The sequence below is a fragment of the Oculina patagonica genome, chromosome 2 (assembly GCF_052425735.1).
Source record: "Oculina patagonica isolate OP01 chromosome 2, crgOcupat, whole genome shotgun sequence".
Lineage (NCBI taxonomy): Eukaryota > Metazoa > Cnidaria > Anthozoa > Scleractinia > Oculinidae > Oculina > Oculina patagonica.
This window is the reverse complement of record NC_135759.1, coordinates 38,490,616-38,505,573: the sequence shown is the minus strand read 5'-3', so window position 1 is coordinate 38,505,573 and position 14,958 is coordinate 38,490,616. Positions and strand designations below refer to the sequence as shown.

At 38.3% G+C, this 14,958-nt stretch overlaps 2 protein-coding genes across 3 annotated transcripts in view; one reads left to right on the top strand and one right to left on the bottom strand.

The window, feature by feature from the left end:
* LOC144644633 (uncharacterized) overlaps positions 1-9,618 on the bottom strand; it is a 39,976-nt gene extending 30,358 nt beyond the window's left edge. For both annotated transcript variants that reach the window (XM_078504163.1, XM_078504164.1), the window contains exons 1-2: positions 9,516-9,618; positions 7,063-7,187 (exon numbers count right to left, since the gene is read on the bottom strand). In XM_078504163.1, the coding sequence (XP_078360289.1) occupies positions 7,063-7,187; positions 9,516-9,600 (210 nt within the window). In that variant the 5' untranslated portion in view covers positions 9,601-9,618. The remainder of the gene's footprint in view (positions 1-7,062; positions 7,188-9,515) is intronic.
* The window catches only part of LOC144644632 (uncharacterized), a 117,329-nt gene that overhangs the window by 72,363 nt on the left and 30,008 nt on the right, over positions 1-14,958 (top strand). The gene's annotated exons all lie outside the window — the stretch shown is intronic.

Below are 14,958 nucleotides of genomic sequence, written 5' to 3'. Positions count from 1 at the left end.
TTTTTCAAACCCACTACTTCAATTATTATAATTAACAAACGTGAAATTCTGTAATTTCTTTGTGTTATTATCACAAATGAAACCTGGTCATTTGTGAAAGAAACTGTGTAGTTTCGTTCTGCTTCACAGGCTGGTGATCTCGAAAAACTACGTTAGTCACTCGCTGTTGTTCTAAAGCACATTCTTGTCAGTATTCAAACCGACAAGACGAGAGGCGCTCTTCTCGTTTTTGTTGACTATCATCTCTGTTTGTTCTGACAAATCAAATCAAATCAAAATCAAATCAAATTTTATTTATACACGTGACACTTAGGAGTACAATAAGTTCTCGTTAGAATGTGTACGTGTGTAAAAATAAACATTTTATATAAATAGAAATAAAAAAGTATATTTAAAATTCTCTAAAACGTTAACTTTGAGTTCTGCCTGTAAGCCAATGAAGCAAGATTGCCATTAAACACCATGTTTCTTGATGATGTTTTGGTCCACTTGATATAAAAGGTCCCGTAAGGTAGCAGGGCACCTCTCGCTCAGCCATAGAGCTAAATCCCCGCAAAAGCCCCTGTTGCATTGTTTTATATTTCAGAACACTCAACACTCAAGCGCAAGGTCACTCAGGCTACATCTACTTTTAAATTCTATTATGCCTTAAGTATAAATCAACCAGCGTTCTATCACAAATACTGTTCTCTGATTGGCTACGCTACTCACTATCTATTCTGTTGTAGAAAGTGAGCAAGGAAACAGCGTGCGGTTGTCAACGGCATGGCGGCCGCTTCTTCGCTTTTCAAATTGTCTGCGAAGAAGGACTTGGATAACTTACTATTTGAGGCGATTCCGAGAAGAAAAAGACTGCAACGAAACATGTAATGAAGATTTCATACGGTAAGAAAAGGATTTGAAATAAAAGTTCAATGATTTTTGTTATTCATTTACGCTTTTAAAGGTCAAATGAACGGAAAATTTCAAAATGCCATTTTAACCAACTAAACGCTAAAACTATCCATTATTGAGTAAAATAAAGAAAAAGACTTGCTTTCCGAGCCTTAAAGCGTGAATTACAGCAAAAAATACGAAGATTTTCGAAGGCTTTACGAAAAAGTTTTTGAATGACTGCGGCACTGAAATGGAAGGAATGGAACGAGTTTTTGACGTCATAATTGGTGTTTTTGAAGACAGCCGCAGACCGATTGCACAGACCGCACCGACGGCAACGTCAACGATACCGTCTAGAAACCAAAAATTAGCCGTCGTGGCTGTCGTTGTCCAAAATACGCCGAATTTCGTCATTTCACGTTGTTGTTCGGCAGAGAACGGCTTTGAAGTGTACCAAGATTCAAAACGCGCGTGCATAGTTAACGCACGTGCAGATAATTCTGTTCATTAACGTTTAATGCTACTGAGAAAGAACAATAGAGATTCCTGATTTGTTTTCATACCAGCGTGCATTCTACCTATGTCTCACATGATATGCAAAACGACAGCGAACAAAACTTAAAGCTATTTTTTAACTTCAGCTATTTTGAAGATGCATTTTTCAACAATGACACAAGCATGGGACAAAGAAAAATTCTGAGTCCCCGACGGGAATCGCTACCGGTTGGGCACTCTAACCAACTGAGCTACGAGAGACTCGTGGTGAGCTGGGCCATTTACTAGGTTGATATGTGACACGCGTCCTGCATACTGCTAGGATCAGCAATGTCGAAATCATCAAGTGTGTTGTAAATAATATAGATGGTAAATTTTAAGCTCGGTGATAAATAATGAAGATGCATTTTTCAACAATGACACGAGCATGGTGACACGAGCAGCTATTTTATTTAAACTAGTAATACGTGACTCGCAGGGCCTCGCGAAGCTCTGGGTTGTGGAGGGGGAGGGGGGGGGGTGTTATAAATAAGCAGTGGATTATTTGAGCTAATAGCTGTTCTCTTTGCTCTGAAGTGCGTTGTTGTCTTCGCCTTCTGTTTCGTTCGCGATTAGCTTGAAGTCGCCGTTCACGTTGATCTGGAGTTTCGTTGGTATATCTCCCTCGAACATGATTTGTTGTCCCCTGGCGACCGACCTGTTCTTGTACATCCTGTTCTGTTCAATTTCCAGTAGAATCTGAAGGAATTGCGGCCAGATTCAACATATTTTCTCACAGCTTGTTTTGTCACGGGCTCCTCCACAGAAAGCACAATAAAGAGTGCGCCCGCAAGTGGCCGGGGGCATAAATTATAGCCTCAGGCCAAGTTACCGGTGATAACCGGTTTTAACCGGTGATTTGTTATTGTTGCCTAGCCCGAACGGGCATGGCCGCGACACCCTCGTTCCCAGGGTCTACTCCGCTTTGAAGATGGCGGCTCTTTCTGGTTCGTAAAGAGGTATAAAGCGTTGAGAAGCGCAGGCTATTTTCAAAATCATCGACAAATTATTGGATAGTCGCATTTTGGACATTTATTTGAGGGCATTAAAAAAAAAAAAAGAAGAACGAACCGCAGGAGGATTCGAACCCTCCGCCCGCGCGCCCCTGATGGCGATGAAAGTTTTATAGCCTGAATAGGCGTTGAGGGAGTATTATGTGGAAATCAGTGTTATTTTAATCCGAAAAGAAAAACGATAAAAATGAAAGGCTCAGGATTCGAACCCACAAAAAAAATAATAATAAAAAAAATAAAAAAAATAAAAAAAACCCTAGCCGGATTCGAACCCCCGCCCTCAGTCCCGAAGATCTGATTTGAAGTTCGACGCTCACACCATTAGGCCACCAGCGCGCGGCCGTGTGACGTCATTTCCGCCATACACCAAGCTCACAAATATATATGACCGTAAACTCCACACGAGATTTCATCCCGCCTGAGCCCTTTGAGGGACAAAATTATACACCCCGCTACGCTCGGCCTTCGGCTCTCGCTTCGCGAGGAAAAAGACGCCTCTCTGAACAACTACCAACAATCAATCAACTGGTAAACGGCCGAACAGAACGAAATAACTGCTTGAAAAGTCACTAAACACGTTAATTTAAATTTTAAGGTGCGGTCTGCGGAATCGGTCTGCGGTCGTCTTCAAAAACACCAATTATGACGGCACAAGTTTTTACTTCCGAGAATTTTCCGACAATTTTTCCGAGCACTCTACGATTATGAAGGCCGAAAAAAAGCATTTTTCAACTTGCAATTTCTCTGCGATGCAATGTCCGATTACTTTGAAACTTTGGGATATGTTTATTTGGCTCTTAATAAACACATGGGCAAGAAATAAAAAAATCGAAATTTCTGTTCATTTGACCTTTAAAAGCGGGCGATTTTATAATATTATAACATTCAGAAATGCAATTTACCGAGACATCTTATGAAAATGAATTTTAGAATGGTTTGCAATCCAACACCGTTTCATCGTCCCCACCGAGGAGCAGTAAAAGAAGAGCTAACCAGATTCATTTGCAAGTTTTTTTATACATCAATAAATTCAGCAACAAAATAGAAATCGAATTCTTGTTTTTTTCCTTGCGGGCGACTCGTTCAACTTTTCATTAGTTTCTAATAGTTCACGTTTCCTAGAGTTAAAGCAACTTGACTTTCAACTTTCAAAAGGCCTTTGTTAGTCAGTATATCGTTCAATTGTCATTTTACAATGAAACTATTGGCTTTTCGTTCAGTTTCGAGCAAATGATGGTTTAAATAAATCGTGAATGAAATGCAAAGGCGCACACAGAAGCTACATTACAATGTGGTTTCTTCCTTGCGAACAACTCGTTCAACTTTTAAGAAATTTCTAATCTTTTACGTTTTGAATTTTAAAAAAACTTGACTTCCAGTGGCCCTTGTACTTCAGTACATCTTTCAATCGTCATTTTACAATAAAAAAACTTGGCCTTTCCTTCAGTTTCGAGCAAATAACGGGTTATATAATAAATCGTGAATGAAATACCAAGGCGCACACAGAAGCCAATGCAATGTGGTGCAGTTGTCAATTATCCGCGTGTGGCGTGACCAATTTTTTATCATTATTCAACAAAAACATAAGCCTGTCTTGTTGATAAGTCTTGAACGTCTAGTAGATTTAAACTAAAACAATTAGATTATTCGCTCTCCATTTCCATGCTTGTTAGTTGTCATAGTTGATTCGGGCTTCGCTCTCATCAACTATCTCGCGTTAGCATAACCACACTGACCTACTATTGGTAATCGCGCAATCTGATTGGCTACACAGGTGCCTACTATTGATCCGTAGAAGGCTCTCGGAGCGCGCGCTTAGTCTTCGCTGAATTTTATCAATCAAAACATTCAATAAATCAACTCTAGCTATATTTTGTGTTTAATAGGTCGGTCAGTGGGTTATGCTAACACAATTAGACGGCTCGCTCTCGGTTTCTACCGGCTTTTGATAGTTGGCTCGGGGCTTCGCCCCTCGCCAACTATCAGCCGGTAGAAACCTCGAGCTTGCCGTCTAATTGTTAAATAGAAATCTCGAGCTCATAATGTAATTGTTAAGTAAAAAACATCGGAGTAATTGCTACGTCCATGTGAGGTTTAAGGAGGCTCGATGTAGTTTTTTAAGCCCTTAGGTGGTTGTTTTGAAAATGAAAATTATCTTGGAAGCCAATCTTCAATTTTACCAAACTACACCATAATGGTCACATGACCAAAGTTTGATTTTTTTACTGGTTTCTTAGTAACAGGGGTTTACCATAGCAACGACTGTCGTTTTCTTTTGTTTTTAAACAAGCCTGATTTTCCCGAAATCTAGATTGACTCTTGGTATTCATTTTTTGATATGTTAACCCTCGGACGTACAAGGGGGGGGGGGGGGGTGGATGCCACCCCCCCCCCCCCATAAGGTTTTTTCCAAATTTTGAAAAGAGGATTTAATCTACAATGCTGAAACTTTCAGTAGCTGTTCATTCATCCTTTACGGTAATTTTGATATGTCAACCATGTGTCCATGATATTTGACGTTGCCATGGCAACGTCATAAATACAGGCAGGTCTTGCCAAAAATCGTCATTTTTAACATTTTTATTTATTTTTTCCAGTTTTTTGAAACAGAAGTGCAAGATTTGCTTATTTTTACATTCCATAAGCATTCTGGCTTGATTTTGCATCAATTTCCGTTATTTTGTAACTTTTTAAGAAAATGTTGAAATCCAAGATGGCGGATCCAAGATGGCGGCTCAAATGACGTCACGTGACGTCATATGACGTCACAGCCAATTAAAATTATGTCATCTTGTAGAGTAAGCTAAGGGCTTTCTTATCAGTGTAAAATAATCTCGCTACGCCTTAATATAACGAAAACTCCGGGGAGGGGTTCCATCCACCCCCCCCCCCCCCTTGTACGTTGGTGGGGGTGTGAGTTTGCTTGTACGTCCGAGGGTTAAAGTAAAGCAGATTGACTACCTAGGCGTGTTAACGAAATTTTACAAAAATCTGTAAAGATAGTTTTTAACTAAATCAAGAACTACGTTTTTCGCAACATTTTGTGGTTTTCTACAATTGATAGTCGATATCTTTCAACAAATTAAAGCAAAAAATATTTCTTATTTGATAAAAGTTCTTTGATAGTGATAAATATTTTACAACATAAAAAGCCCTGAGCGAATGCAGGGCTTACTAGCCAAGTGGCTGGTGACAGCTTTGATTCCACTAGCCAAAACTGATTTTCTACAAGCCAGAATTTCAAGTTGTTTTCTTTTGCCATGGAGGTGTGGAGGGGGAGGGGGGGGGGGTTGGGAGGGGGGGGCAAGGGAACATATTATAACGTTTAAATTATACAAAAAAATCTCAAACCATCTAGACACAACTTCATTAGGTATTCATCTTTATCCGGATTATTTTTCTTGTTTTTTTATTCGCTTTCCTTTTCTTTCTCTTCCCTTCGTTCCCTTGTTCCTCTGCGCTTTGTGTCAACTATCTTCTAATGCTTTCCAATCACGTCTGTCGTCATTCGGCGTGTTAATGAAAAAAAAAAGTCACCAAATGCAACTTTTCAGTCGTCAGATTGTCTGTGTATTTTTATATTTTATTGTAAATAATTATTGAGGGCCACTGGTTTGTTAGTGTTTTTATGCCATTTTAGTGCTACCCTCGTTAAATAAAGACTTTACTTACTTACTTACTTACTAAATCAAATGTGGACTAGTTCAAAGGTGTTTAAAATCATTTGTAGAAATTAATCCACTAAATACATAATGTAGGATTTTGTGGCCACTAACTTTGTGGCAAACGCAAGGAACCATAAGGAACGTCGAAGAAATCAACCTGGCGGATGGTGATCGGATAGCGATGCATAACACAAACACAATCCATACGTATTCATGACGTACTATACATTATAGGGCGATTTCTAACACGGCAAGTTTTGTAATGTTTGTGGATCGAACGAAAACAATAGATCATCTTCTTTCCTCTATTTAAATTTTTTAGAAGCAAAGATCTTTCAATTTATTTTCTGAAAGGACCAAATGTCTGGAAAAGTTACCATTATTAATCGTCAACACAGAGAAATAAATGTTATTGCCATTTTCGCGACTAAACCAGAATTTTTTGTCACCAAGGATGAAATGTTAGTCGCATTGGCGGCCAGTGAGTCGCAATTTCGAGCCCTGGATCGCTGATCGACGTTACGGTGAAGTTATGCTTCAAGGATTTTAGCACAAACAATTTCCAGTCACTCGCTGTTTTCCTCACAAAAAGGCCTCTTAAGATCTCTGAAAAAAGTTACTGCGATGGTTTGTTCGCTTTTCAATACTTCAGCATGTACACATTCTTTTTTTCTTTTTTTCTCTCATGATCAGATACGATTTGAATAAATGCAATTTCTTTGCACTAATACCTGAAATTTTCACTAGCCATTTTGGCTAGTGAAAGTCCAATACCTACTAGCCAAAACTGCATTTCTACTAGCCTTTGGCTAGTTGGTTACTGTTAGTCTCGAGCCCTGCGATTACTTAATATTTAATTTTGAAAAACTGCGCTCAAATACCTAGAAACAATATCAACCACCCTAGGGCTAAAAAAAAAACATCGAGCCTCTTTAACATGTACATTGAAGAGTATTTCAACCTCAGTCATGTACCTGTTTAATGGGTTGCGAATCCGTTGATCCATCTCCATCTTCTCGCTTCTCTCGACTTTTGGATTGATACTGGTTTTCTGAAGCATCACTGTTTCTCTTCTGAACACTACCATAGTCGAGTTCACCTACATGCAAAGTATAGGAGTTAAACATAAGAAACGAAAAACAGTCGATATAAGTGTTTTTATTGCTTATGTTTTGTGGAATTTGAGATTAGCCGACGTCAAACCTCGAGGACAGAAAATATAAACAGAAAACTTCACTGAGACGTTAAAAAACTGAAATCAAAATTTCACCTTAACTCTGGGTTAGCTTAATCATGCTTTGAACAACCCAGCCCAGGTGCTTTTTACTCACTCAAAGTTTAAAGTTCGGAAGAATTGAAAATTCGTCAACACAATATATTGACCAAGTCATTGTATTTAAATACTTAATTTAATTTAGGTATCCCAAGATGTTGGTAATAAACAGTTATTCAAGATGATGATCAGTCGTTTGAACCGTAGTCAACAAGGTAAAGTCCCTTTAAATTTTGAGGATACTTTGCAGAAAAATACTTAACTAACAACATTTTAATAAAAAGAGTACTGAAGAAGATTCGTTTATCCAATCAGTTGTGCCACAGTCCTATTGTAGAGGTTAAACAGAGAGCTCAAGAATATGCATGCCATCATCCGCCGTTTTCTGTGCGTGTTCAGATCGTATAATCTTACAGATCTCGCTTTTTTTGCAAACCAAACGAGAAATTGCACTATTAAAATAGTACAGAACTAGCACTAAGCCTATCTTTATAGGAGTATTAAATCGTTAATTCCTTTCCTGAGAATAGCTTTCCCTAGCAAAAAATTATCTATTCAACATCCTCGATTTCGATTACGATTAGTCTATATGACGTATATTAGTTAGACATGATGATCACTGAACCTAAATTTTACCCGAAATTTGAATTTCACTGTTCGTTTGGTCATGTGAATTTTGGCTTCCGCTCTCCTTTTCGTAAATGTGAGATCGGTTAACCGGGTTGGCCCGGTTTCCTATACCTCGCCTTCCCTCTATTTCCATTGTAAACATTTCAATCTGTCCATCTGGTAAGGAGGGCTAGCCCGGTTACCGAGATCTCGATTTACACGACCGAGATCCCGGTAACCTGGCTGGAAATTTCCCCTGATATGAACACTTCATCCCGGTTACCGGGATGACAATTTACTTCCAAATGCACAATTTTTTCCGTGAAAAGATGAACAGTATTAGATTATTAATTATAGAATGTTTCGACGATTTTCTAGACCAGGATGACTTCTATCAGTCGTTCATGAGTTTTCAGACTTACAGCAATGAGAAATACGAACGTAACTTTTCATTAGGCCAAATGCTTGTTCGCCCAACTTTACGCATGGGTGATGCTGTTATAACTTTTCATCTCGGTGACCGGGCTGAAATTTTCCATATGATCAGAATATAAAATTTATCCCACTCTAAACAGGGCAAGTCCGGGTTACCGGGTTCATATGAAGAGGCCCTTAATGACAAAATATACTGATAATGAATTCAGGCAAGCTAAATGGAGGTCTCCTGTTGCCAGATGATCTCAATTTCTGTCGATCGCTTTCAACTGAGTGAAAAAGGTTAGACTAAAGTTGTTTACAAAATATTAATTTTTTCCCTGAAAATAGTTTCCGTACAAAATTATTTGTCCATCTCGCGTATTCGCGGTTTCAGTTTTCACTGGTTTGAATTAAGTTGATTAATATGTTAGTGGACAACATTTTTCCAAAAATGCAAGATTCACTGTTTTTTGTTTGGTCATGTGAATTTAATTTAGGCTAACACTATCCTTTCCATAAAACTAAACCTTGTTTTACAGCGGTTACTTTCAAACCAGAGGAAACACATTGTAATTAAGGGCGCGCGCACATTCAAACCTTTCAACTGATTTAATTGAAAATTTGCTGCATGCTGTAAGATTTCATCTCTAAAAAAATCAAATCAACATCTGATTATTACCGAAATGGTCCGTGATTTCCATTTCGTCAAAAGATTACGTCTGTTTTTTAAAAAGGATATTAAGTTTTAAGAGTTCAAACTTGGTGGATACAACAGATAAATCAGAGGCTTCGTTATAGGGTAGTAGGAGGAAACAATTTTTCAAACGAATGAGGTGCGTAAACATACAAGATAATACCGGTCTTATCGACCTGTTTTCGCGCTAAATCCATAAAAGACATATTTGCAACCCCAATTCTTAGGCTTTTAGCTAACTGAAGTTCATCTCCTAATTCTCAGCTCCAATTTGACGCAAGGGCCACTTCATTAGATCAAGATTGAAGGGAGGACCGAAACACTGAGAGGCTAGGCAAGATTCTTTAAATCTCCCACTTCGCTTTCTACATTTCTGAAAATCTTTACTTTTAAGAACACAGTATCTTTAAGATACAATTCCTAAATCTTCTTACCTCGTTTATTTCGCTTGGACGAAAAGGTAACCGCTGCACAGGCAACAGAGACGATAGTCAGCAAAACGAGAAGAGCGCCTCTCATCTTGTCGGTTTGAATACTGACAAGAATGTTCTTTGGAACAACAGGGAGTGACTAACATAGTTTTTAGAGATCATCGGTCTGTGAAGCAGAACGAAATTTATAGAATTTCCATCACAAATGGCCGGGTTTCATTTGTGATAATAACACAAAGAAATTACCGACTGAAAAATACCGGATCAAGATCTGGTGGATTGCCCACAACTTAACTTATGGGCTATTGTAATAAAATTTATTTTAAAAGCCGTCGAACTTCAGCGATTATAAGTATCATTAGTAAAAAAGTGAAAAGATTTACACGTTTGTTTATTTTAAAAGCAAAAGGTTTAAGTGGATTTTGAAAGGGCTGCTATCGTTTCTGTTCTTTGCCCTCTGGGACGTCCGCTCTTCACTTCACCTTGGCATGATCAGCTTTTATTAGAAAAGCAACCAAGTATGACAAAAACAGAGAGCTTCACGAACTCGAGAATCTTGGTTTTCGCTGGTAACTAGCCTGCGAACAGGCTTTCTGGAAAACGCTCGGCCGGCGGGGCTAAAATGGAGGGGAAAGCTTTCTTTCTCGGCGCTTCGCACCTCGTCGCCGGCGCTTCGCGCCGTCCGAGCGCTCTCCGAAAATCTCCCGAAAGCCTGTACGCAGGCTAGCTGGTAACATAAATGTTAATTATATGATAATTAAATATAATAGATAAATCAAAAATGTACCAATTGACTTGAGCTTATGATTTTTTTTCCCTTGGACTAAAGGTAGCCGCTGCACAAGTAACAGAGACGATAGTCAACAAAAAGAAAAGAGCGCGTATCATCTTGTCGGTTTGAATACCGATAAGAATATTCTTTAGAACAACAGGGAATCATTAACAAACGTAGTTTTTAGTGATCACCAGCCTTTGAAGCAGAACGAAACTATAGAATTTCTATCACAAAAGGCAGGATTTTATTTGTGATAATAACGCAAAAAAAAATACTGACTTGAAAATACCAGATCAGGATCTGGTGAATTGCCCCACTTTACTTATGGACTAAAGTGGAACCTCTCTGATAGGCAACGTGTCCGTATTAGATAGGTGTCCGTATTATTGAGATCTACACTATGACGTCACTTTTATGACTCCACTGACAGCTTGAAGTGTTCTATAACTGAAATACGTCCCACGAGTCATCTCAATTGATTATCATGTAGCATTGAAGACGCACTGTCTATCAGTACAGTACTGCATTGTACATCTCAGCTACATGGCCTTTATACAAATCACTGCTTTCAAACGAAACGTCCTACAACGCAATGCTGTATGTAATAAAAAAAATGCATAAAGCACAATTTCGAAAGGTGAAAAAAAGCGTTGTTGTTTCTGTATCTACAAAACAGAAAATTGTATTACACAAATTAAACTATCATCACCTGATCACCGGGGAGTCCGTAATAAATAAATTTTCCCCGCGTCCGTGTTCGTGGTGTCCGGGGCGGCGGCCCGTGGCCGTGGTGTCCCTGGGCGTTGGCGTCTATTTTAAAAACCGTTGGACTTAAGCTATTATTAGTAAAAAGATGAAAAGATTTCCGCGTTTGTTAATTTTAACAACTAAAAATAAATTTCTTTTGAAAAGACTGCTATATTCTCTGCTTTTCGCTCTCCGGGACGTCCGCGGCCTTCCAAAGAACATTCTTGTGAGTATTCAAGCCGTAAAGATGAGAGGCGTTCTCCTCGTTTTGTTGACTATCGTCTCTGCTGCTTTTGCAGCGGCTACCTTTCCGTCCAAGTGAAAATAAATCATAAGCCCAAGTCAAGTGGGACAATCCTGATTTATCTATTATAATTGAAAATATATAATTAACATTTATTTTACCAATGAAAATCCAGATTCTCCAGTTCGTGACGTTCTCTATTTTCTCATGCCGGGTGAAGTGGCCCCCTGGATTTCTGCTGGTAAAATAAATGCTTATTATATTTAATTAATTATAATAGATAAATAAGGGCTAAATTAAGATTGTCCCACTTGACTTGAGCTTATGATTTATTTTCGCTTGGACTTAAATGTAGATTTGGTGTGAAGCAATCCACGGCAGATCCTGTTCGGTATTTTCATGTCAGCAATTTCTCTGAGTTATTCCAACAAAGAAGGGTCAAATAAAACCTGGCCATTTGTGATAGAAATTCTGTAGTTTCGACCTGCTTCACAGGCTGGTGATCTCTAAAATCTACGTCACCCCCTGTTGTTCCAAAGAACATTCTTATCAGTATTCAAAGCGACAAGATGAGAGGCGCTCTTCTCGTTTTGCTGACTATCGTCTCTGTTGCTTGTGCAGCGGCCACCTTTCCGTCCAAGCGAAAATAAATCATAAGCTCAGGATAAGTGGGACAATCCTGATTTTATCTATTATAGGTAATATAAAATAATTAACATTAATTTTACCAGCGAAAATCCAGATTCTCGATTACGTAACGTACTCTATTTTTTCATGCTGGGTTGGTTTTCTAAAAAAAGCTGAACATGCAATGGTGAAATGAAGGATGGACGTCCTGGAGAGCAAAGAACAGAAACGATAGCAGTGTTTTCAAAAGCCAATTAACTTAAGCTGTTATAATTAACAAAAGTGAATCTTTCACTTTTTTACTAAGAGTAATTAAAGTTGAGCGGCTTTTAAAATCATTGTTAATAAAGTAGTTTATAAGTTAAGTTGGGCAATCCACCAAATCTTGATCCGGTATTTTTTAGTCGGTAATTTCTTTGTGTTATTATCACAAATGAAACCCGGCCATTTGTGATGGAAATTCTATAGATTCTTTCTGCTTCACAGACCGATGATCTCTAAAAACTATGTTAGTCACTCCCTGTTGTTCCAAAGAACATTCTTGTCAGTATTCAAACCGACAAGATGAGAGGCGCTCTTCTCGTATTGCTGACTATCGTCTCTGTCGCATGTGCAGCGGTTACCTTTCCGTCCAAGCGAAATAAACGAGGTAAGAAGATTTAGGAATTGTATCTTAAAGACACTGTTTTAGAAAAATAGAGGTGGGAGATTTAAAGAATCCTGCCGAGGGCTGTTTCGGTCCCCACTTTAATCTTGACTTGAAATTACGGTATTAATTTCAGCTAACTTGAGAATATGGAAATTTTATTAAATTGCACGCCGTCTTTTTGTGTTGTCCTTAGCAAGAGTTAGAGTGCAATAAAACAGTGTAAATGTTCTATTTCGTCCAATTCAAGAGCATGGAGTCTAGAATGATCTAAACTGCAATTTTTGACTTTTTCTCCGTGCCTTATTTAAGATTTCTAACAAAATCAAAACTTTGAGCCTCTAAGCCTTAATTGAAGTTTTTCGCTCATTTTTTGATGCACATGTTATGATTATGTAAATCCCTGCAATGGCAGAAAAAGCTTTTCAGTTTTTGGGCTGAGAATTGAAGTTTTGAAATTGACTACTTTCACCAGTTTTTTGGTCTCGTGCATTTTCTTAAGCGCGGTGTTTCTTGCTGTATTGTGCCCTACAAAATCTTGTGTACCTTATACCAAGCTTTTTCAGGTTTAGCGAATAATTCATTACGATATCATTGTCAACAGTATAGAACCCGTCGACTTTTACAGTGCTCAATGCCCAAGATTTGGTAGTGCATTTTTTTCATAGCAGATATATCTTGTAAAATTCTTTTTTTATCATAGATTTATACATATGTAACTTTCCTTGTCTTGGTATAGCCTTTGTCCGTAATCATACTTTATAGCGTGAAATGACATTAAGGAATCGACAGGCAAGTGCTCTCATTCTGCATGAATGAAATGCGAATGAACTTCGATAAAACAAAATAGTCTAATTGAGTTGATGATCCAATTTTTCTTTACTATTTCGAAGAAAGTCAGTTAAATCTGAAATGTTTCATGACACTGCCTCGAAATCTTCTTCTATTTCTTCGCTTTCTGTATCCTGTCTCTCCTCAGTATTTCACTCAATTAATTGCACCTACCCGGCTCCACGGGTAGCTGAGGCAACTGGCCCTTTGAGAACTAAAGACTGCGAAATTGTCCCTTCCCGTTTCCCAAAGGTTTCTTGGTGGCGTCTGGCGGGGCAGTAGATAGCAAGTTTTTTGTCACATGTAAGCAGTCAACAAACATGGCAAATGATGTGGTCCGATTTCTAAATTTGCGAGACGATAATATTACGTTCATAAATCAAACACACACTTAAAGAGTTCTTATTTGCAAGGAATGGCAAAACAAAACTAGATTCGACTGACAAAAAAGATGATGCAGTGATGACAAAAAAGCAATGATCTCGTTTGTTGAGTGCATCCCGAAGTCCTTCGTTCCCGCCCTGAATATTAAACCGCACTATGAACAAGTTTCAAGTGGAATTTTCGCGTCTTTGGTAACGAAAATATCACTTATTTTTCGATCAGATGTATCGTTTATTAATGAATAACGTTCTCGCCTGAACGATCTCTTTTGTCTTATGTCTTTTGATATTTCATTGTGTGGACAACACAAATTTGCACGCAATTATTAAACTTAAGCTTATTAAGCTTATTGAAATTTTGCTTTGAAGCCTCAACTTAGTCTTTTTATCGGACAATTCTTGTAATCAGGCTATCCTGGTCTATCCTGTTTTTGAAGTAAATTTAGTTTGTTAATTGATATGCTATACTGACTTCATTTGAGAGAATGGCAAGGTTTATTATTTTTTTACATGATTAACTTTTATGTGGGCTCAACATTTCTAAGTCGCAGTGTTATATTTTCGTACAAATGCCGTACAAATGTGCTCACAATTTTTCTTTGATGTTTCTCGTATTTAATGTACTTAATTGCTCACTTATTTATTATCAGTCATTTGAAATAGCAGAGTTGTTAATAGCTATATTCATGTATTTGATAATTTCTCCTAGCTGCACAAAGACTTCGCACTTGCCAATCGGAACACCTCGTTTGTTTCTGTTTCGAAGTCTCCAGTGTGGTCTCCAAGTCTCGGACTTTTTTTGGGCCGGAGGATCTCAGTTTAAATAAAACAAAAAAGAGTTTAGGAAATGGGTTTAAATTTCTAAGAAAAACGACCTTTCTCTACAGCACACGACCAAAGATGATAGGCTTCACGCTTAATGGGTTGGGTGAATCACTTCAAGTTTATACGAGACGAGACCTAAACCCGCTCGTAACACCTGCACCACACACTCTTCGAAAGCAGTGCCAAACCGCCCCATGCATATGATTCTAGATTCACGAAAAGGCAACGAAAGGTTCAGTACTCGGAGTTGATTTCACTGCTCTGACACCAAAACATCGAATTCTCAGAATACCATCGAAAACGTCCGAAAACGTTAACATGATAAAAGAAAATTGTACAAGGAGAATGTTCCCAAAGGGCGAACTTAT